Raw genomic sequence first — 23,518 nt, forward strand, 5'->3', positions numbered from 1 at the left:
ACAATATTAAAATAATTAAAGGCTTGCAATATTTTAGTTGATTTGTAATGAATCCAGAATGTATGACATTTTTGTTTTTTTAATTGCAGAAAATAAAGAACTTTATCACAATATTCTCATTTTCTGAGACAGTCCTGCATGTGAAACTGAGAAGTCGCATAAAACAAAGTAGATAGAAGCACAAACAAAAACAATTATTCAAACCGTCTATCTATCTATCTATCTATCTATCTATCTATCTATCTATCTATCTATCTATCTATCTATCTATCTATCTATCTATCTATCTATCTATCTATCTATCTATCTATCTATCTATCTATCTATCTATCTATCTATCTATCTATCTATCTATCTATCTATCCATCCTTTGAATTTTTCATTGTAGTTTAATTGAAAATAGAACTATGCTCTTGGAGTCTGCAGGATCTGTGGAAATCAACTTTTCCCTTAATTAATTAACTTACTGTATAGTATGAACAATATTTATAGAAAGATAAATTGCAAGAGTTCCAAGACCTTCTCCAAGACCAGCTTGGTGTTCCTGGGACTGCAGTTGCAAATTTCATACAGAAGTTTAGGATACAATAATAGAGGATTTAAAATATACATAAAATGTTGCTCTACTCTAATTCAGCATCCAAATACAGCAGTCGGCGTCTGAAACTATTTGGAAAAATGGCAGACAGCAGTAAATATTACTATTGTTTACCTTTTTTTTTTACAAAACTGGAAACTAGCCACAAATTCCGTAACATACCACAAACTACAGTGCCTTTACAGCCACATAAAGCAAAATGTGCACGCGCACCACAGCAGCGTAGTTGTTTAGTTTGGAAGATAGAGCCATAAATGCTCCTACTGACTAACTGATAGTGTGCCTACGGAAGAGTATTGGGGCCAGGCAGGAGAAAAATAAAAATAATATTTTAGAGGAGGAAGACATTTTTTTTTTCATTATGCACTCCGAGAAAAAAGTACAATTTCGAGAAAAAAGTCAAAATGTTGAGAAAAGGGTCGAAATGTCGAGACAAAAGTCGAAATGTCGAGAAAAAAGTCGAAATGTTGAGAAAAAAGTTGAAATGTTGAAAAAAAAGTCAAAAAGTCGAGATTAATGTTGAAGTACAATTTCGAGAAAAAAGTCGAAATGTCAAGAAAAAAGTCGAAATGTTGAGAAAAAAGGCGAAATTTCGACTTTTTTATTTTTTCCTCGAAATTGTATTTCAACATTAATCTCGACATTTCGACTTTTTTCTCAACATTTCGTCTTTTTCTCGAAGTGCACAATAAAAAAATATTCGACTCTCAAATGTTTTTTCTCCTGCCTGGCCCTAATACTCTTCCGTATGTGCCTGTTACTTTGAACGTGTCAAGAAAAAAGCTGATGGGAACGTTACTGTCAAGTGTAGATTGTGTAAAAGAACCAAGACTCTTTCCAGGACTTCTACAGCTGCTGATATCTGGCTGGAAAACCGGAACACCTTTCTCACCATGACAAGTTAAGTTTGTGCCTATAGATGACTGCCCTGGAGTGCAAATACATCAGAGAGCACACATCATTGATGCAGAGATTGAACGGATTCATTCATTGTATGGACTTACTAATAATATGATAACTCCTTTCTACTGTACTGTGTGATCCTGGCCACATGAAGAAGACAGCTGTAGAGCAATGAAGAGGTGACGCCTAAAAATATTACACATGCCGTATCAAACGAACGTGATTAACCTTCCCTCCAACTTAACCACAGTTCTTCTAAGGCTGTAGGTAAGTTTTATCGGCTCATGGCTAGGAAGAAATAAACAAACACACATTCACTATTCACTCAGGACCAGTATCCTCTGCAGAAAGGGACAAGCAGTCTGATTTAGTACAGTACGTACGACAAGTTGCCCGAATATCAGGCGTTAAACTAATCCTGTGTGAATAGAGCTTATGCTGCAATTCCAGAGGTGCAGGTCTGCATTTTAGCAAAAATGGACACAATTATCAATTTTATGCGACTCAATAGAAATTTAAATGATAAGATGCTTTTAACATGGAGTAATAAAGTTCAGTATAAAGTGCAGTACACTAACTATCGGAATATTATTTGTTTTTGACTAGGATGCCGTCTCAAAAATGGCCAGAGGTAACTGCTCATACCAACGTTTAACATAACTCCCATGATGAGTGAAATTAGCAGGGTCGTCTCTTTCTAACACTAAACAGCTAACACGGACACATCTACGGTGGCCGACAAGGGCCAAACGCACTGCAACGGCCTAATGCGTCTCAGTTAAGGAAAACAGCTTCAAGTACAGAAACGATTCAAATTCACAAACTCAAAACGAGGTACAAAAAGAGGAACGTGGTGCAAATGAAAAAACGTGCTGCAAAAAACAAAGACAAATGCAGCTTCATCAAACACGCTGCAAATAGAGAAACGATACAAAGCACAAAACGATATAAAACAAGAAACCATCTTCAAAAGAAAAACGCTTCATAACCGGTCACTACAACCGGAAGTGCTCCAAACCTGCAGGGGGCGCTCTCAGCGTAACAGCTCAATGGACAGACGCCAACATTTGTAAATACGGTAGCTTTTTACCGTGACTATCCACCTTATTCCTGGAGGCTCTACTGTAGAAACGGTTATGGGTGTAACTTCTGACTGACTGAACCACAGTGTTTACATCTATGGTTTAAACATACAGCGGGAACGGTAATGTGATTTTTATATGACTATTTTCATATACGATGTTCATATCACTGTACAACGTTGTACATTGTATCGTCTGGTGTAAAATATAATAAAGAAACATTTCGTAATGGATGTATACTCTGTGGTTTAGTCAGCTGTTCGGTCTCTCTACATCCCGTGTGTCTGTCCATTGAGCTGTTACGCTGAGAGCGTTTTTTCATTTGCACCACGTTCCTCTTTTTGTACCTCGTTTTGAGTTTGTGAATTTGAATCGTTTCTGTACTTGAAGCCGTTTTCCTTAACTGAGGCCGTTGCAGTGCGTTTGGCCCTTGTCGGCCACTGTACACATCAGCCCTCATGACTAAAATGTAGTGTTGATGAAGAAGTTCAATCTGAAACACTGAAATAATAATAATAATAATTGACCCTGGGAGACATAGAGAAGCTCTGAAGCTAGCTTTCCTAGATGGATTTAAAATATATCTGTTATTCCACATCTGCTTCCGCTACATAAATGTCGGCTGTGAAGACGTTTGGAATCAGGAGTCCAAATATGGAGCCTTGAGCACATTGAAGCACCTGGATAAACTGGCCACGCTCACACTGCAGCTCAACTCTGATTTTTTTGCCTATATGTGACTCATATCTGATTTTTTAATGACAGTCTGAACGGCGCAAATTGGATTTCTTTCTCAAAGCCGACCCAGGCCACTTTCATGTGTGGTTCTGAATCGGACACATATCCGATCATATCCGTCAGAACGGTTGCGTCGTATTTCATCCGACTTTGATGTCACAGGATATAGTCTTCCTCCACATCCTGACATTATGGATGAACTTTGTGTCAGTGAAGACGCTCACGTCGCGGTCTCAGCTCTCCTGGTTCCGACTCCGCATCCACACGCACCTCTGAACAGTGGCAGCAGCAGACACCACTGCTGCGCAGCCATATTTACTTCTATAAACACCACGCACTACATGACGTCGTGTTTTCCTCTGTGGATGCATGTCACTTCAGGGCCTCATACTATTCACACTTAACTGCGATGAAGGTCACATTAAAATGATAATGTGAACGACCACGAAAAAAATAATAAAAAAAAATTGGATTTTGGTAAAAAGTCAGATTTGAGCATTGAGACCTGCAGCATGAACGTAACCTTGGATTGTTTGCACCTGGTCTGAGTTCAGGATGTTCTCAAAACACTCAAAAGGATGCAAAAAAACAGGAATTCAGCAAAAAACATGTCAGAACATCATAACATTTAATAAGTAGCTACTTCTGTTGTTGGAGACTGATTTGCAAAAGTGACACCGTTGTTAACGTTGGATATGATGACATGGTTTTTTTTCTTTTTTTTCTTTTTACTTGAAATTAATCAGTTTGATTTTTGTACAAGTGTCAATAGAATGAAGACTTGAAGCATTTCTGGGGCAGGCATGATTTTTTTCATAGTGGTAGGAGAAGCTCTCTAATCTCTGGGTGATCCAGTCCAAGAGCGACGTGAACCACAGGGTGCCAGATTCTCACAAACCTGATCTATTTATCAGCCATCCCGCAAAACTCCACTGGAGCATGTAGGATGAAGAAAACTCAAGGAAAAATGTCCACAGTTCTTGATTTTCTTCTTCTGCTGTCCCTCAAACTGTAATATTCTCACTCAGCAATAGACACACCAGTAGATCAGGTTAAAGAGGATGTAGGCGCCTGGGAAGATCATGCGAGAGTAAGTGTCGATAGTGTGGGTGTTCTGGATAATCCGGAAGCTGCGGATACCCTTCTTCTTTGTTCCTGTGGATTCATTGTCCAAGGCGAGATGTACCACCATCTGCTCTTGTTTGTCTGATGAATCTTCGGCGGGCATGGAGGCTCTGGTGTACCCGGCCAGGCTGTTGGAGTCGGCTTCACTGTAGGTCCCGTCCAGCATCATGGTCTTTGTGTGAGGGATGCCGCAAGTGCAGGGGAGAGACTGGGACTAGACGAAGAACAGAAAACAAGTCAAAATGTTTCTACCACCATTTGCATAAAGATGTGATTTCCGGACGCTCGCTGTACCTGTTCCCTTGCTTTTTCCCGGAGTTTGCGGTCTTTGCCGTCCCTCACAGTCGTCAGGTAGTTCACGGCTGCATATTCAAGCACAGAGAGGAAGACAAAGACGAAGCTGACCCAGAGGTAAATGTCCACAGCCTTGATGTAGGAGACCCTAGGCATGGAGGCGTTGACTCCAGTGATGATGGTGGACATGGTGAGCACCGTGGTTATTCCTGGAAAACAGAGCACTCATTTGTTTGGTTTGGTTTGTCTTGCAAGATTCTTTATGGGGAGTAATAATAATAATAATAATAAGCTTTATTTGTATAGCACCTTTCCAAACACGGTTACAAGGTGCTTTTACAAAGCAGAATTAAAAGGCAGAATCCAATAAAATGACAAAAATATAAAAACATAAGAGCATAGAAATACAATAAAACATTAGAAAATAATAACATTGGATATTATAGAGTGCATTATTAGATGTTAAGTAAAAGCACATTTAAAAAAGTGTGTTTTTAAAAGAGATTTAAAAATCGGCAGGTCATTCCAGAGCGACGGGGCCCTGATAGCAAAGGCCCGGTCGCCCTTAGTTTTTAGTCGAGATCTAGGAATCTCTAATAGGGACCCGCCGGAGGATCTCAGGCGACACCTTGGCTCGTATGGGACTAAGCAGTCTTTGATGTACTCAGGGGCCAGTCCCATCCGGGCCTTAAAAGTGATCATTAAAATCTTAAAATCAATTCTAAAACGCACAGGTAGCCAGTGTAATTAAGCTAAAATCGGGGTTATGTGTACTCTTTTATTTGAATTTGTGAGGAGTCTGGCAGCAGAATTTTGGATAAGCTGAAGTCTGGAGAGATTATGTTTACTTAGGCAGGAGTAGAGTGAGTTACAGTAATCTAAACGGGATGTGATGAATGCATGAATGACAATTTCCAGGTTCTTGGGAGACAGAAAGGACCGGATTTTGGAGATTCTGCGTAGTTGAATGAAACAAGACTGGACAGTTACTTTAACATGCTGATTAAAGTTGAGATTACTGTCGAAGATGATACCAAGATTTCTGCAGCTGGGGGTAATACTGGTGGAGAATAAGCCAAGTTGTGGTGAGATGTGATTGTGTGTGGTGTCTGGGCCTATGATAATGACTTCGGATTTGTCCGGGTTCAATTGAAGGAAGTTATTAGACAGCCAGGTTTGTACTTCATTTAGGCATACTTTGAGAGTGTGTAGTTGATGGTTGATGGTAGGGTCGAAAGAGAAATAAAGCTGTGTGTCATCTGCGTAAAAATGGAAACTAATATTGTGTCTGCGGATTATGTGACCTAGAGGTAACATGTAGAGTGAGAAGAGCAGCGGGCCAAGGACTGACCCCTGAGGTACTCCACAAGACAGAGATGCTGTGGAAGATCTGCAGTCACCAATAGCAACATTAAAAGTCCTATTGTGGAGATATGAGTAAAACCAGTCTAAAACAATGCCAGAGACGCCAACCCAGTTCTTGAGACGTTCCAATAAAATCAGGTGATCTACGGTATCAAAAGCTGCAGTGAGATCTAAAAGGATTAAAATAGATGAATGGCCAGAGTCAGCTGCTAAAAGGAGATCATTGAGCACTTTGAGGAGTGCAGTCTCTGTGCTATGGCCCGTTCTAAAGCCAGACTGCCAGAGTACAGTCTTTGAGAGTACCATCAGTGGTCCGACAGTCAGAACGGCTACATGCACATCTGAATTGAGCTATTGGCAGTAATGTAGCATCAATTTGTTAAGAATTTTTGTCTGACCAGAAACATGAGAGGAGTTTGCTCATGAACCATTAGCTCTGGTCAGCTGCATGCCTGCAGGAATTCAACCAATCCAAAAGATACTTGAGTCACATCTGCTAGTGTTCAGGGAACTCGTCGTGAATAGTGAACGTCAGGCTACGGCGTAGGCTACGGAGAGACTCCCACGTAGCCGTGTACCCTACGGAGTAGGTTTAACGCAGAACCAGAATTCAGCCTTAATGTGACTGTAGCAAGCTCGTTGCCACTGGGGCCGACCGACAGTGGTGGACAGTAACGGAGTAAATTTACTTGAGTACTGTACTTAAGTACATATCCAGAGGATTTGTACTTTAATTGAGTATTAGATTTCTTTGGTACTTATTACTCTTACTTGAATACATTTCCAAGACAAATATTTTTACTTTTACTCGAGTAAATTTCTAGGAAAGCTGAAAAGTACTCGTTACTTTCAGGTCTGCTCTTTTTTCTTCTTCCCTAAAGCTGGTTTCAAAGAGTTAATTCTCAGAAACAAGAGTTAAAAGATCCTTAAATTAATTTAGAAAAAATATAGTAATTTACTGATGTGGAAAATAAGAAATTTACTCTTACTCTTACTCTTACTTTTACTTAAAGTAAATTTAAAAGCATTTACTTTTGGATACTTAAGTACCTTTAAAAGCAAGTACTTTTCTAATCTTACTCGAGTAATATTTTGACTGAGCTACTTTTACTTGTAACAGAGTAAATTTTGACCAGTAGTATTTGTACTCTTACTCAAGTACTGGGGTCGAGTACTCTGTCCACCTCTGCCGACCGACAGGACAGAGGACACCGTGGTTTAGCACAGGAACTCTTTATTCACTCGTTCACTGCAGACACACATACACCAGCACCTTCAGCAGAGACCCCTTGCTGCTGTGCAGCCACTTCTTATGAAGGCAGGCAGGGTGGAGAGGTTGATGGGGCACACCTGTGCCCAATCACCTCAGTGGCTGCACCTCCCCAACCTGCCACAGTGACCACTTTCATTGATTCGATATGATATCTTACTTTTAGAAAGACAAAAGTAAGTTTTAAGTCCTTTAGAACTGCATTGAAGGCAAGCCCTCAGCTGTAGAAATATGAAACATGCAGAGCTCCAGGGGCGAATTATAATCGACTGTAGTGCTCATAAGCTCTGATATTATTAATACTGTTTATGGTAGCATAAACAGCGTCTGCTAAATGACAGTAGTACTAGTAGTAGTAGTAGTACAAACAGGACACGCAGGAGGGAGGAACTTACATATAAATACTTAGGTATGATAAGGATTTTTCTATGGCCAATGTCACTTATTTAAAAAAGAAAATGGCCATGATCAGACCATCAATTATAATATAATATGATCACTGTATGTTCTGCTAGTATTTTGATAAATACAACTTTGATAGAACAATAACACTAGAAGTGCCTAAGACATTTGCACAGTACCGTATTTCCATGGCACCAACTGAAGATGACTTTTGGTTCATGACATGGTGCCTTCTACTGAAAGAAGCCTTTAAAAGATCATCAACGTGGCCAAAGAGGGGTTCACATGGTCATCAGGGCAAACCACAACCACAACTCCACATTCACACTGTCATGAGCCAGATACTGAGCACATTTCACACTTTAAAATCACTGAGATGTGTTTGTACATTAAAATTTGGACAGGGTGCAAAGTCATAGTTCTGAATCCTCCTACCTAGAGACACTCTGGCAGGGACGGCCCGGCGGTCGATCCAGAAAGACACCCAGGACAACATGACCATCAGGGTAGCAGGGAAGTAGGTTTGCAGCAGGAAAAAGAAGATGTGACGCCGCAGAGTGAAGTTGATGTACAAACGGTTGTACCAGCCTGCAGACAGGAGAAAAGGTCAAATGTAATCATTGCATTTTTATATCTGTCAGATTTGAATCAATAGAATGTGTTAAATATAGGGTAAAGGATTTCTGGATGCTCCTCCCTCCAGTGCTCCCCAAGAAAATACAACCCACTTTATGTTATGGATCTGGAATCATGCAGGATTGATTATCCTATCTTTAAAGTACAGAGGTAAACAGTGTAAAGTGGTAGAAATATGGCAGGGCATGTGTAGCAAGCTCGTTGCCACTGGGGCCGACCGACAGGACAGAGAACACAGGGTTTAGTGCAGGAACTCTTTATTCTCTCACACCGCGACACGTGAACAAGCAGAACCTTCTCCCAGCAGCAGCCCCTCTCTGGAGTGCAGCTGCTCCTTACGAAGGCAGGCAGGGTGGAGAGGTTGATTGGGCACACCTGTGCCCAATCCGCTGAGTGTCTGCTCCTCCACCCTGCCACAGCATGTTAATGCAAACTGATGTTATGCATCAATATTCTTATCTAAATTCCTGACTCAGCAGTTTTAATAACAAAACGGACTAAGCCAACACACAGTTAAATGATAGTGACAGGAGAAGAAGTTAAATATGTTATAGTTGCTCTCTGGTGTGTGAATGTCCATGATGTCCAGCTATCCGGTGAGCTAGCGGGAGCTATACGCGGTACATGAGACAATGGAAAGGTGAATGCAAAGTTATTTTCCCTGTTTTTTTGGTCAACAGTAGATATGATAGGCCATGAGGGCTGGATAAAGTTTCCCTAAAAGTAATTAGATAGTCCTACAGATTAAATTTAAACAGACATTTCTTGAGTGAAGCCAGTGCCTATCCACCACTTCACCGGCCACAGCTCCAACCACCTCCCAGTGGTGAGCTGTTTGATCTGTACAAGCTTGTGTACTAGATATTAGCGCTGTTACGATACGGTACGATACACGATATTGAGGTCACGATAACGATACGATATTATAGCAGTATTTTTTTAACAACCTTGAATGAGGAACATATGACTGGAAAAAAATTTATTTTATTTGAAAGACACAAATACAAAACAATACTGTGCGTTTGCCCTATTGTTCCAGTTTGTAATGCTTTATAACTGTTTAAGTTTTAAAGAGAAAGCCAGGCCAACCATTTTCTACAAACTGAACTAAAAGTAAATGTCAGGTTTGAATTATGCATCTTCAGTTTCTTACAAGTACAAATATTTAGCCACAAACTGAATAGTTTCTCTCATGTATTTTTTCAAAGTCGCAGTAATTAAACCTTTACTTAAAAAACCTTCTCTTGACCCAGACACCTTAGCTAATTATAGACCAATTTCCAACCTTCCATTTGTGTCTAAAATTCTGGAAAAGGCAGTTTCAAGCCAGTTATGTGACTATTTGTATAGAAATGATCTGTTTGAAGTCTTTCAGTCAGGGTTCAGAATGCATCATAGCACAGAGACAGCACTTGTTCGAGTCACGAATGACCTCCTTATGGCCTCAGATAAGGGATTAGTGTCCATACTGGTTCTACTGGACCTCAGTGCTGCTTTTGACACTATAGATCATGGCATTTTACTGCACAGGTTAGAGCATGTTGTTGGGATTAAAGGGACAGCTCTATGTTGGTTTAAATCATATCTATCTGACAGGTTCCAGTTTGTTCATGTACATGAGGTTTCTTCAGAACAGTCAAGGGTCTGTTATGGTGTTCCGCAGGGTTCAGTGCTAGGGCCAATCTTGTTCAGTTTATACATGCAGCCGTTGGGAAGTATAATCCAGAATCACGGCATACACTTTCATTGTTATGCTGATGATACGCAGCTCTATTTGTCTATGAAGCCGGATGAAACAGAACCGTTAGTTAAACTTCAGGCATGTCTTAGGGACATCAAGGACTGGATGTCCAGAAATTTCCTGCTTCTAAATTCAGATAAAACAGAGGTTATCATTCTTGGTCCAGAGCATCTTAGGAAGGGATTAGATGGTGTTGCGATGGCTTCCAGTGCAACTGTGAGAAATCTTGGTGTTATTTTCGATCAGGATTTGTCGTTTAAACCATATGTCAATCAGGTTTGTAAAATAGCCTTTTTCCATCTCCGTAATATTGCAAAGATTAGGAAAATCCTCTCACAGAGTGATGCAGAAAAACTAGTTCATGCGTTTGTATCTTCTAGACTAGATTACTGTAATGTGTTGTTAGCAGGATGTCCAAGTAATTTGCTGAATAGGCTCCAGCTGATCCAAAATGCAGCAGCACGAGTACTGACAGGAATTAGCAGGAGAGACCACGTCTCTCCAGTGTTAGCGTCGCTCCATTGGTTACCCGTAAAATTCAGAATCCAATTTAAAATTTTATTACTTGCGTATAAAGCCCAAAACGACTTAGCTCCGCATTATTTGCAAGACCTGATAGTGCCTTATGTTCCTGTCAGAGCTCTCCGTTCTCAGAGTGCAGGTTTACTCGTAGTTCCTAGAGTATCTAAATGTAGATTTGGAGGGCGGGCGTTCTGCTATCAGGCACCATTACTTTGGAACCAACTTCCAATCTGGGTTAAGGAGGCTGACTCCACCTCCACCTTTAAAACTAAACTTAAAACCTTTCTGTTTAGTAAAGCCTATAGTTAGTGTTTAGTAAACCTCTAGCTGGTGTTGGTAAATCTCTAGGTAGTGTAAACTTTAGTGTGTCAGAGTCGCTCCTGTAGTTTCTTGTGCTGGCCCCCCCTTCTCCTCCCTTTTCTCTCTTTTGTCCATGTTGCAGCATCCTTTGCCGGACACCGGAACCTGCAGGTGGTCGTGGGTGGCTTGTAGCTTGCATTACGGAGCACAAGTCTTTCCCTGACCCTGCACCCCAACCTGGGACTTGCTGATTGGGCCGGAGCTTCGGGAGCTGTGTGCTGGCCTGCGGTCCCCACCCCTGGTCATCCCGTTGCTGCCTCCCCCTTCTCCTCCCTTTTCTCTCTTTTGTCCTGCAGGTGGCCGTGGGTGGCTTGTAGCTTGCATTACGGAGCACAAGTCTTTTCCTGACCCTGCACCCCAACCTGGGACTTGCTGATTGGGCCGGAGCTTCGGGAGCTGTGTGCTGGCCTGCGGTCCCCACCCCCGGTCATCCCGTTGCTGCTTCCACCTGCCTGCTGTGCTGTTGCCGTCCCTGACCCACCAGTCTGGCCCTCGGCAGGAGGGTCCCCCCTGATGAGCCTGGTCCTGCTCAAGGTTTCTTCCCTCCTAAAGGGGAGTTTTTCCTTGCCACTGTTTGGCTTAAGGTTTTTCTCCCACTAGGGGAGTTTTTTACCTGCCATTGTTTATGTAATATCTGCTCGGGGGTCATGTTCTGGGTATGGGTCTCTGTAAAGCGTCTAGAGACAACTCTGTTGTATTAGACGCTATATAAATAAAATTGAATTGAATTGAATTGAATGTATGATATGACTTTTTTCTTTTCCAGAAATTTAACAACAAAAATTTAATAAATAAACAAAAGTAAATAAATACATACAATTTTACATCATAAAAAAGATTGATTCATGCTCTTTTTTTTCATGCTCATTATTTTGATAATTCAGGGTTGATTATTTTATAAATATATTCTTTATATTCTGATGTAAATCAGGGACTATAATGACACTAGTCAGTTTATCTGTAGTGATTAGTCTGTTTTAGATTAGGCGGAGTGATACGCCACAGTACGCTACTAGGTGCTGTGTTGATGTTCTAAAATCCTACACTGTTGAGGGACATTAAAGTAGACTGGAACTCAGCAGAAGTTGTCCCCGTATTTATCCTACTCACGACCCCAAAAAGGTTTAATTTAATAAAGTAAGGCTTAACTCTACACCAGCCTTACATAAGTAAAAGTTCAGAGCTCAAAACCCCCCAAGAGCCCCGTGATCGGGACCAAAACGGTACTAGTTTCTTCTGAGCGGAGGAAGATTTTCGTCCTGCGGTCGGCAAAAATACGCTGCACGTTACTAGTCAACACAATATAGGCTATTAATATTAATTATCCAATATCGCAATACAGTTTGTCACCTCCACGACACGTATCGTGACGTTTTTGTATCCTGACATTTCGTTGCACGATATATTGTTACACCCCTACTAGATATGTACTGTAGGCCTGTGTGAGCTGTCTGGTGTCTTTACCAGGATTTTCAACCAGTCCTTGTCCCAGGACACTGTCCCACTTTGCCTGAGTCTTCTCTTATTGTTCCTTTGCCTGAAAAGACTACTATCAGCAGCCCAAATGACTACTGTGCAGCGAAACCTCCACCAAGAGTTATGAAGAGCTTTGAAACACTGGTTCTGGGGTCACGTCATTTCAACTCACCAGTTTGCCTACTGAGCGAGTCACAGAGGATGTCATCATCGCCACAGCAATCCACCCTGCTCTAATCTTCCTAGAGCAGCAGGGCAGCTATGCAAGGCTGCCTGTTGTTAACACAATCTTCCCCCACAGACGGATGTCCAGATGTGGCAGAGCTGGGACTTTATCCCGGCATCTGCTGCTGGAGTATTGAACTTCCTGACAGATCACTCCCAGAGAGTGAGAGTGAGAGTGAGAGTGCCCCCCCACACTTAATTTCAAGCTTCATTTCATTTCAAAAAGAGGAATATCAACACTCGCATATATACTACAATTAAAAACAAAAAGAGACCTGGCATTAATTTCTAACATATTGAAGAAAATTTTAAATGAACCCAGTGATAATAAAAAATAATAAATTAATCAATACAATAAAAAGATCTGCAGAGATGATATGTTTCTAAGTAATCTCATAAAGATAGATAGATGGCAGGGGCTGCCAAGCTCCTCCCAATGGCGGATGGCCAATAGAGGGCGCTACGGTGCTGCCCCAGCACAAGAAAAAAATAAATAAATAAAATACTTTGAAATATATTTATATATATTTTTTTATTTTTTTCAGTACAAGTAGTACATAGTGAGTAAAGGTTTTTGGGCCAGTCCCAATCCCCCCCTACCCCTACTTTTCACCACTATCCGTACATTTTGAGCGTTTTTTTGTGAGGGTAGTGGTGTCCCAATTCCTCTTTGCATGTAGGGCTAGCGAACATAACGAGGGCTAGTGGTTATCAATCTATCCCTTCAGAGCGAGGGTTTTCAGATGCTCACTAGCTGACCGAGGGCTAGAGAAAATTCCCAGAATGCTTTACGTCGTCATTTGCAGACTGAATCAAATGAAAAAACATGACGGACATTTCTTATTTTTTAGTGAATAAAATCAATATTTTGAGTTAGTTTCTGCATAAAAATGCGTTTTGATTACATTTCTAGCGAGAAATATATATTTTACTTTCATAATATTCACTCAGTGAATGTATATAATCACTCGCTTGCTCGTTTTTTCAGATCTCGCCATAATAAAGGCTGATTCATGGTTCCGCATTACACCAATGCAGAGCCTACGGCGTAGGGTATGCGGCGACGCGCGCCGTACGGTGCGCATTGCCGCGTATCCTATGCCGTAGGCTCTGCTTCGATTTAACGCGGAACCATTAATCAGCCGGCGGCTCTAGACATCCCCCAAAAACATTGGATCAAATTTCTTAACAGGCTTTATTTGGATAAACTGAGCCCAGGTTGGGGAGCTTAACGGTTACTTTTACGCCTGAAAAAATATTAAAACTTAATAAAGTGACATATTAACAGCGCTACAGCGGAAATTAAAACAGCTTTTAGCTCTGGGCTTCCTGATATGGTGTGACGTTTGTGCAAACGTAACTATGCAGTCACTTACGTACCCGAACGTAAACCACGCAGTGACGTAGCAAGTGGTGTCCCAATCCCTAGGGAAGATTATAAGGACCCTACCTATTTTTAGGGCTAGTTGTAGTGGGTGGGAGCTAGTGGTAGAAAGTAGGGGGTGTATTGGGATCGGCCCTTTATGTTCATCTATGTCATCTAAAGTTACTGATTGGTCACGTGTTTGCTCCCCGGGGCACAAGAATCTTTGCCCACAGAAGTTGTACATGCACAGTTGCCTCTCTTCAGATAGGAGGAGATAGGAACTTGTCGGGACGCAGTCCTGCTGCACCCAACGCTACATTTGAATGCAGCTGGATTTACATACAAATTTTGTTGTCTCCTACCACTATGCATCAAATCTAGCTTTTTAACAGTGACAACTAACTTGAAGTGTGCACAAAGAAGCCCTATATGTACATGTGGAAGAGGAAGAGAGACTCATCTGTTGGAGTCTGCATAAACAATTTCCAGCTAAATGCATTCAAAATGGACAGTAGGCAGTAGTAGGCAGGGATGCTACAGTAACCACTTAACACCAGAGCCTCTAAAGGTGACATCACCGTTAATAGGCAGGGTGGGCAGGGCGTTAGAAGATTCCTTCCAGGTGTGTTGCAGGTAAGAGATAGATTGGTATGACTTAAATATGACTGAAAAGTTGTTGATGCTGAAGTGATTTCTGTTGAATGAAGAATAAGTGGACACTATCTTCCAGCACTGATTACAAAGTGAAGACTGCAAGGAAGAGCAGAGCAGTGTGGCGTGCCTTGATAGCAGCTGCGGATACATGATCATTAATACCTTCATCTCATGGGGTATGAGTTGTGCCACCACCCAGAAAATAAGCACTTAAAATCCCCGCACATGTTAGTCATGGTGAAATTCATTCATGGAGCAAATACAAATAAAAGCCAGGAAACACGACACCCATGAACATCCAGGAAGTCAAGGGGGAAGTCCTATAAGTTTGGTTGTTTGTAATGATGGAGAAAAAAATTTAATTGCAAAACTATTCAAGACATTAAATGCAGGATCCTTTTAATCCACTGGGGTAAATGGTTTTGTTGAAAGTGGAAAAATGCAATTACTGGTAATGACTGCACCCAGCGGGGGGGTACTTCTCAGAATTTGATGGATCTTTGTGATTGTGGAAGAATGCAGTTGCAATAAATGCAACAATCTTCAAGTCAAGTCTCTGTGGGCATTTTCATGGTGAGAAAATACAATTGCAGGAAGTTGCAACATCCAAAAGTCAATGGTGTCATTTCATAAAGGTCAAAAATATAACTGGGAAACTTTCCACATGTGCTCTCAACTTCCGGTTGAGTACACCCTGGCGCATTTGTGATTTTTTGTGATTTTTATTGAATATATGGACTCAGCAGTGGATTTTTGACATCGGGCAAAGACAGCGCTGTTGGTTTTGTACCTCGGTTCCCGCATCAAAACGACCTGTTTGTCAGTTTCGTCTGATCTGGGGCCTCATGTTCGAAATGTGCGTGGATTTCAACGTGAATCCGTGCATGGATTTTTGCGTATGCAAAAGAAATTCAGATGTTCAAAACTTTGCGTACGCCCAAATCCACGCAGGTTCCTTTGAACATCACAATCAGCGTGGATTTGAGCGCATATGCAGGAGCACAACACTCCCTGTCTCCTCCCTCAAATACATACAAAATGTAAAATGTATTTTAATGTTTTTCTGTCGAGACACAGTTATGGGATTTTTTAGGATCTGGCTTTAATCTCCAGTACTCGTCCCATACGGTCGTCATGGTGACAGAGAGATGTCGGACCTGTAGCAGCTCCAGCTGAAAGCATCATGTTGGTCTGAACCGGAGCAGCAGGTCCAGTTCAGGGATCCAGAAGGATCCTCTTGGTACCTAAACCAGCTGATGGTCCAGTCTTAGTCCTGGACCAGCAGGTCCAGACTAAACCAGCTGATGGTCCAGTCTTAGTCCTGGACCAGCAGGTCAGTGTGATCTGATGCATCAGCAGGTTCCTCTAACGGAGCCAAAGCTGCCGTTTGGATTTGCAGGTTCCATCGTTGAGCTCCTGCCTTTAGTTGTTTGTTCAGATCATGTGGTTGATTGTGAGATTGTTGCAGTTCCAGTCTTGTGTAACTTATCTGGTAATGTGGGGACTGTCGTGAACTTATTGTTGACGTCACGTTTCCTCATATTCTGCACTTCACTGTATCACCAGTGAGTGTCGTCAATTTTCGAACATTCGACCGTGAGCGTAGAAAGTGGCGTACACACGTTTTTTGTGCGCCGCACGTTTTGAACATGAGGCCCTTGTTCTGCTCACCTGTGGGGTTCCCGCGTCTTTCTTCTCCTACTGCTTCCAGGAAAATTGGACCTACTCCTCTTCAACATTAAGATCCACACCCTGCCCTGAGGTTCGTGCTCGTCTGGACTGTCTGGACCTAATCCATCGTCAGCCTTACTCCCTTACACGGCTGCTGAGCTCCTCCAGCTTCAGCTCCACCGATGCCATCCTCCACTGCTTCAGCATCTCTGCCCTGACCTCGCTCACCCACCTCCTCGGAAATACATCCACTGTGGCGCCCGACGAAGCTACCACATTGACGACTCCACTGCAATCAACTCCATCTGATCCACAACTCGACATCCTGCAAGAAACTCCGGTAGGAAAGTGGACCACAGTGTATCAGCCAGCCTAGCCAGGTCGGCTAACGTCAACTTCACCAATGAGCGCAGCAACGTCAAAATTGGACTGTTTGACATCCATTCCCTTACGGGCAAGGGAGAATTGCTCCTGGACCTCCTCTGCGATCAAGTATGTCTTTTTATGTCTAACTGAGACATGTCAACAACCCAATGACTTCTCTCAGCACCTGGGTTTGTTTACATCTGCCAGCCTTGTCTCACCTGCAGAGGGGGAGGTCTCGTGATAATCTACCACGAGACCTGGAAGGTTTCCCCTCTTACAGCTCCAGCATATTCATCTTTTGAAACAAACCAAACAAGGATTTTATTAATGACTTCTCTGCTTTTTTCACTCACATCTGCTCCCTCTTCCCCAATGTAATTTTGCTCAGTGATTACAATATTCATATGGACTGCTCCAATCAGGCTCTTACCAAGGATTTTACTTCTTGCCTGGACAGGTTTTGGACTAAAACTGTTTCCCACTCACACTAAAGGACATATTTTGGACTTGGTCTGCTGCTCTGGTGTCACTCCTTTTAACTGTGCTACAGATGATCTTCCCTCCTCAGATCACATGTTAATTTCATTCAACACCTCTAAACAGTCAACTCTAAACAGTCACGTCTTAACGTCTTATCTCCTTCCGTACTATAAAACACATTGATTTAGCAGCTCTCTCAGGTATTGACAGCCTCCCCAGTTTCATTCACTCCTCTCCTCCTGATCAACTGCTTACCCTCTACAACAGTGGTCCTCACTCCTGGTCCTCGAGAGCCGCTGTCCTGCATGTTTTTGATGTTTCCCTGCATCAACACACCTGATTCTAATTAGTGGTCATCACCAATCTTTCCTCCAGGTCTGTACAGTTCTGTTGGTGACACAGTCATCTGTATCAGGGTTTACTGGAGCAGGGAAACATCAAAAAGGACAGCGGCTCTCGAGGACCAGGAGTGAGGACCACTTGAACTCACTTGTTCCCTGTAAAAACTCGGACTGTATCATTCACCCACTCTGCTCCCTGGTTTTCACCTATTCTGTGCCGACTTTAAACCAAAGGTCATCCACCTGAACACCCTCTCCTCAGTCAAATCCCAATATTACACAGGTCTGATCAGTACTGGTGATGGGAACACCAGGGCCCTATTCTCAGTGCTGAACAAAACACTACACCCCCCGGACTCTTTTCACCCTCATTTCTACTCCACTGAACACTGTAACTCCCTAATGTAATTTTTCAATCCAAAAGTAAGATCCACCAGCAACTGACCCCTCACTCATCCTGCAATCCATCTCCTCTGGCTTCTAATGCCCCCCTCTTTCAACCATTCTCAAGCTTCCAACTCCCCTCTCCCATTGTAACAGACCTCATCCTGAAATCAAAAACATCCACTTGCCAGCTTGACCCAGTGCCGATCTCTTTAGTCACCGCATGCCTTCCTTTTCTGTTGCCCCTGATAACCGCCATCATTCACTCCTCCATAACCTCTGGCTCTGTTCCATCATCTTTCAAATCTGTGGCTGTAACACCCATTTTCAAGAAACTTGGTTCTGATCCCAACAACTTCAATCACCTTCGTCCGATTTCCAACCTACCCTTTCTTTCAAAAATCCTGGAAAAAGTAGTGGCACCCCAGCTTCATGCTCATCTCCACAACAATAACCTTTATGAACAGTTCCAGTCTGGTTTCTGCCTACGTCATAGCATGGAGACCGCTCTCCTAAAGATCACCAACGACCTCCTACTGGCAGCTGACTCCGGACTGTCATCTATTCTCATCCTCCTCGATCTGAGTGCAGCCTTCAACACCATCTCCCACATCATCCTCATCGACAGGCTCGCATCTATTGGTCTATTGGACACCCCTGGACTGGTTCATTTCCTACCTGTCTGGCCGTACTCAGTTCATCCAGCTAAAGACATTCACATCCCAACCCTTGATATGATGGCCATGGCACCTGTGTAACTTGTTTACGTAGTTCTTGCTGTTGTGATATTCAACATGAGTTTACGAAGGCACACTCGTGATGGCAGATGTGGAGACGTCCACTGGTGTGGGTTGGTGACTTGACCAAGATTTGGGAAGCAGATTTATTTTCCCAGATTTCCTTTCTAAAGAGATGCGATTTTTATTTCTTATCTAAAGAAGTAGGCACCTTGGCAGAAACCTTTCCTGAACATACAATTTGTGTTTAAAGCTGAGAAACACTTCCTACAATGCTTATGTTGTAAAAAGGAGCTGCATCTCCTTTTCAAACGGGAGCATATTGAGGTTGGTGAATAAATTCAGAGGTGTTGATCTTTTTCAAAGTAACTTTGAACTCCCTTATACACGACCAAAACACCTGACACTGCACAGGAAGCGCCAACTGAATTGGCTGCTATATTAATGAATGCAGCTGGATTTACATACAGTACACTGCCCATGCTACATCACTGCCATCTGTCAGAGTGAGTTTGAGTGGGAGACGGACAACGGAGGAAGAAGCAAAATGGAGAGAGAAATCAAATTTAGTGAAGTCACTTAAAACAACACCATTTGGGAGAAGCTGGACGTGAAACAGCTTGGAACTGTCTTTGCCCAGGGAATCGTAAAACGCCCACACTGGGCCCACGTGACCTTCAGGTAACTTTCAGGTGACCTTTAGAGGGAAGCTAGAGAGGTGACAATGTTTTTAATCGTAGTGGTGTATTGTGCAGAAAAGTGGGGAACACACCTTAGAATAGACCAGGGGTTCTTAACCTTTCTGACTTTGGGGTCCAATTTTTTCAGTACAGAGTGGCCCTGGGCCCATTAAATATAAACACTGTATAGCAGGGGTATTCAACTAAAACTTTAAGAGGTCCATTTAGAGAAAATTTACTCAAGCGAAGGTCCAGAACATCATAATATATATATATATATATATATATATATATATATATATATATATATATATATATATATATATATATATATGTGTGTGTGTGTATATATTCAAGTAGCCTCATAGTTGTATCAACATCTGCATCTGACTGTTATATTAATAAAAGTACATATTTGCCAATTAACATGTTTAACTTGAATTAAACATATTTTTTTCTCTTAAAAATAAAGTAGATTTTATTTTATTTTTCAAATGCTATCTTATTTTATTTCTCTACCAGCAGTTTGAATTTCCCCTTTTCTTTGTTAATTGTCTCAACACATTTTTATACTAAATTAATATAAACATATCTTAACAATTTAACAGTTTTGCAGTTTTTCTTTCTTCCCCTCTTATAATCTTATGCCCCCACTTTCTGTCGTTCAGTGAGAGAACTGAGCTCTAATTTCTCCTGTCAGGACTTTAAATCTGGGCTGGATGTTGTCAGGTTCTCATTTGGAGGTGCTCATTGTTGAGCCTGAAACGATATTTAGTTTTAATTATGTTCACTGTGGAGAAAGCTGCTTCACAGCTGTATCTGGACCCAGACATGGGCAGGATGTTTTAAGATGGTCAGTTTATTTTCTGTGACTTCAGTTCAGACTTGAGTGGATATGTTTGATGAAAAACTTTGTGTTTTGTTTCAGTGGCGTTTCACTTTCGCACTTTGAACGCCACGGTCTCTGAACGTATGAGACACTGGTTTTGTCCCAGTGGGAAGACTGAACAGGATGAATTTGTCCATTCCGGGTTGCATATTTAAAAATACAGCGAGGACAAAACTTAGTTTGATTTTACTTTAAGTTATTTACATTAATAAGTTGTCAGGACTCAGTACGTGCACATGCAGCGATTCAAGCTGGTTGGAGATCATTTGCACACATCGTACTGACTTTTAAACTGCATGTGAACACCTTAAGTCAGTCCAGTCAATCTGATCAGACTGGATTCATCAACCCGCTTGCAGCACCTAGATAAGCCAGTCGCAACCGCCTTGTTAATGCCATGTGTACGGGGACATAGATATTACAGTCTGCGCATGCTCGAGATTTTCCCCCGGGTGGGGTTTTCCCCCGGGGGAGGGGATTCACCCGGAAGTGAAAGGAGACGACGCAACGCTGCTCAGTAGTAGCACCCTGGGGTGTCGTTTGACTGCTTCAGGGGTGTCGTCAAAATATTTCCTATTCTGACATTTCATATATAAATACTGTATTTTCGCGACCATACGGGCGCCGTGTGGAAAGGCACAGTCTTGTGTCATTTCTGTATTTAAAACACACACGGCGCACCGACCGAAAAGGCACACACACAACAACACACACACACAAGCACACAAGCGTGCTATTTAAAAATACAGCGGGAACAAAACTTTGTTTGATTGTAGGCTACTTTATTTCAGTTTTTACATTAATCAAACCCATTAAGTCTCATCCTCTGTTTCTGCATTAAAGAGCTCCGCTAAATCAGCTGTGCCAGTCCGAACTCCTCGCTGTCAGAGTCACGTTCCGTGCGGCGCCTCGGAAATGCATGCTTTTGCAAAAGCTCGCAAAATAGTCCCAGCAGACACGTTAGCCCACGCATCAACAATCCATCTGCAAACTGTGGCATAATTCGCCCGGCGCTGCTTCACTCCTGGAGAAACTCTTCTCCCTCTCAGTCATCCGTCGCTCACACGCCGCTCGCAGCCTTAAGGCCGATTTATGGTTCTGCGTTAACCAACTCAGAGAAAACGCCGTAGGTTATGCGGCGACGCACACGTACGGTGCGCTTCGCCGCGTACGTTACGGCGTAAGCTCTGCGTCGATTTAACGCGGAACCATAAATCAGGCTTCACTTTTCCAGCCGGCGTGAAGCCGGCTGGAAAAGTCTCTTTAGGCAGTCTTTTCTTTTAAAAGTCACCATAGTTTCTGTCCATCAGCGTGGCAACCAAGCACAACAGTGAACGATGACTTCTACTGTGGTGCAGTTAACGTGTTCAAGTTATTGCTACAAAATAAACAGGATTTATGCATTTACAGTCAGAGCGATGCAGTGCGGTTTTTAATTATATTTTACTCTGGGGTGTCGTGAGATTTTATTCACTTTTGAAAGGTGTCATGACTGAAAAAAGGTTGAGAAAGGCTGTTTTAGACAGATTATTAATAGGAAAGCAGTTAGAGTGCACTTTTTCCTTTCCTTGTTGATAAGCGGAGGTCAACCGGAAGTGGCTCTTTGTTGAAATGGTTACCATGGTTACCTCGGGTACAGCGCCACCTAGCGTCACGGAGTCAGCCATGCTCTGGTTACAGTGGCTTATTCAAGCTGATTCAGTCTGATCTCAGAACAGCATGTGTGATCAGATAAGTTGATCCAATCTTCTGCATGTCATTATCTGATCAGATCTCCAACCATGTTGAATCGCTGCATGTGTACGTACTGAGTGTGTCGGGTTTCATCGGAGCCTGATCAGCTGCGACGGGCCCAGCCCGCACCGCAGCTCTCTGGTCGCGCTGCAGCAGTTACTTTCCGATGCTTTTTCGAAAGCCCGAACAGTCCAGTCCAGCAGACACCCCACGCATCTACATCTACCATCTTTCAGCAGTAACGACGGAGCCCACCGCCCGAGCGGCAGCCTCAGCCGACCTCCCCGGCCGCGGGGACGCGTCAGGATAAATGATCACGCCGCGCTCGCTTGCTCTGGGCGCAGACCCAATTAATCGATCCCTGATCCTGGCGGATCTAAACCTACTCTGTGCAAAATGAAGGATTGTCTCTGTAAATACACACCATTTCTCTTACTATTACACGAACAGCTAGCTGAGGGTCTTCTTCTCCTCATTTGGTCGGGAGTTGATATGCAGTCCCGCGGCCCTCGCGGCCCAGACGTACAAAACTGAATTTTTTTGGCGGCCCACTAGATGGCGCTCGCGGCCCAAGTGTTGGCCGCGGCCCTATGGTTAAGAATCACTGGAATAGACCATGTATAATATAATTGTTACTTTTATAGAGGTGCTATGTTTATTTGCATTTTCTCTTAAATCAAATGAACACATAATAGATAAAATAATTTATTTTTATATATGAGATCATAGATATTGTAAAGCTGACTTATACCCATCTCTAAGTTCTATTAAATTGATGCATTCATGTTTTAGGTTTGTGACACCATCTTAGGCTGTGCATAAGACCAGTTCTCCTTCTCCAGCAGCTGATCAGTGCTGCACTGCTACAAGCAGACGGATTCCAGCAGTACAACAACCCTGAAGCAGGACTGAACACCATGGAGGTTTATCCTCTGCTGAACAAGCTGAACACTGAACTGGGCCTCATCTACAGCAATGATGAGTTCTGTGGTTCTGAACCGTTCTGAACCAGATCATCATCTCAACTCCTCTGACTACAGCTGATCTGAGAGGCTTCTGAAGAGAATCTAGACCTTCTCAGGAACACAACACAGCATCATCTTAATGCATTGGCCAGCCTCTCTATGGAGAAGAAACTTGTCAAAAACAGGACAAAACTTCGGTACAAAAAATAAAACACTACATGTTATTAGAATTATAAAGTTGCTATTGTAATTTAATTGATTCAAATACAGATGTGATACTTTAGTACAGGGGTCACCAACTCTGGTCCTGGATCCACCTATCCAGCATGTTTTAGGTGTCTCCCTGCATGAACACACCTGATTCTAATCAATGGTCGTCATTAACTTGTCATCAAGGTCTGGACAGTTCTGTTGATGACACAGCTCCTTGTATCATGGTGTGCTGAAGCAGGGAAACATCTAAAACACGCTGGATAGGTGCTCTCCAGGACCGGAGTTGGTGACCCCTGCTTTA

At 42.5% G+C, this 23,518-nt stretch overlaps 1 protein-coding gene across 1 annotated transcript in view; it reads right to left on the reverse strand.

The window, feature by feature from the left end:
* Window positions 1-3,041: 3,041 nt before the first annotated feature.
* LOC133464890 (gamma-aminobutyric acid receptor subunit rho-2-like) overlaps window positions 3,042-23,518 on the reverse strand; it is a 71,422-nt gene continuing 50,945 nt past the window's right edge. Inside the window, exons 7-9 of the mRNA XM_061747085.1 lie at window positions 8,213-8,365; window positions 4,741-4,949; window positions 3,042-4,660 (exon numbers count right to left, since the gene is read on the reverse strand). Coding sequence (XP_061603069.1) covers window positions 4,346-4,660; window positions 4,741-4,949; window positions 8,213-8,365 — 677 coding nt within the window. The 3' untranslated portion in view covers window positions 3,042-4,345. The remainder of the gene's footprint in view (window positions 4,661-4,740; window positions 4,950-8,212; window positions 8,366-23,518) is intronic.

The sequence above is a fragment of the Cololabis saira genome, chromosome 18 (assembly GCF_033807715.1).
Source record: "Cololabis saira isolate AMF1-May2022 chromosome 18, fColSai1.1, whole genome shotgun sequence".
Taxonomy (NCBI): domain Eukaryota; kingdom Metazoa; phylum Chordata; class Actinopteri; order Beloniformes; family Belonidae; genus Cololabis; species Cololabis saira.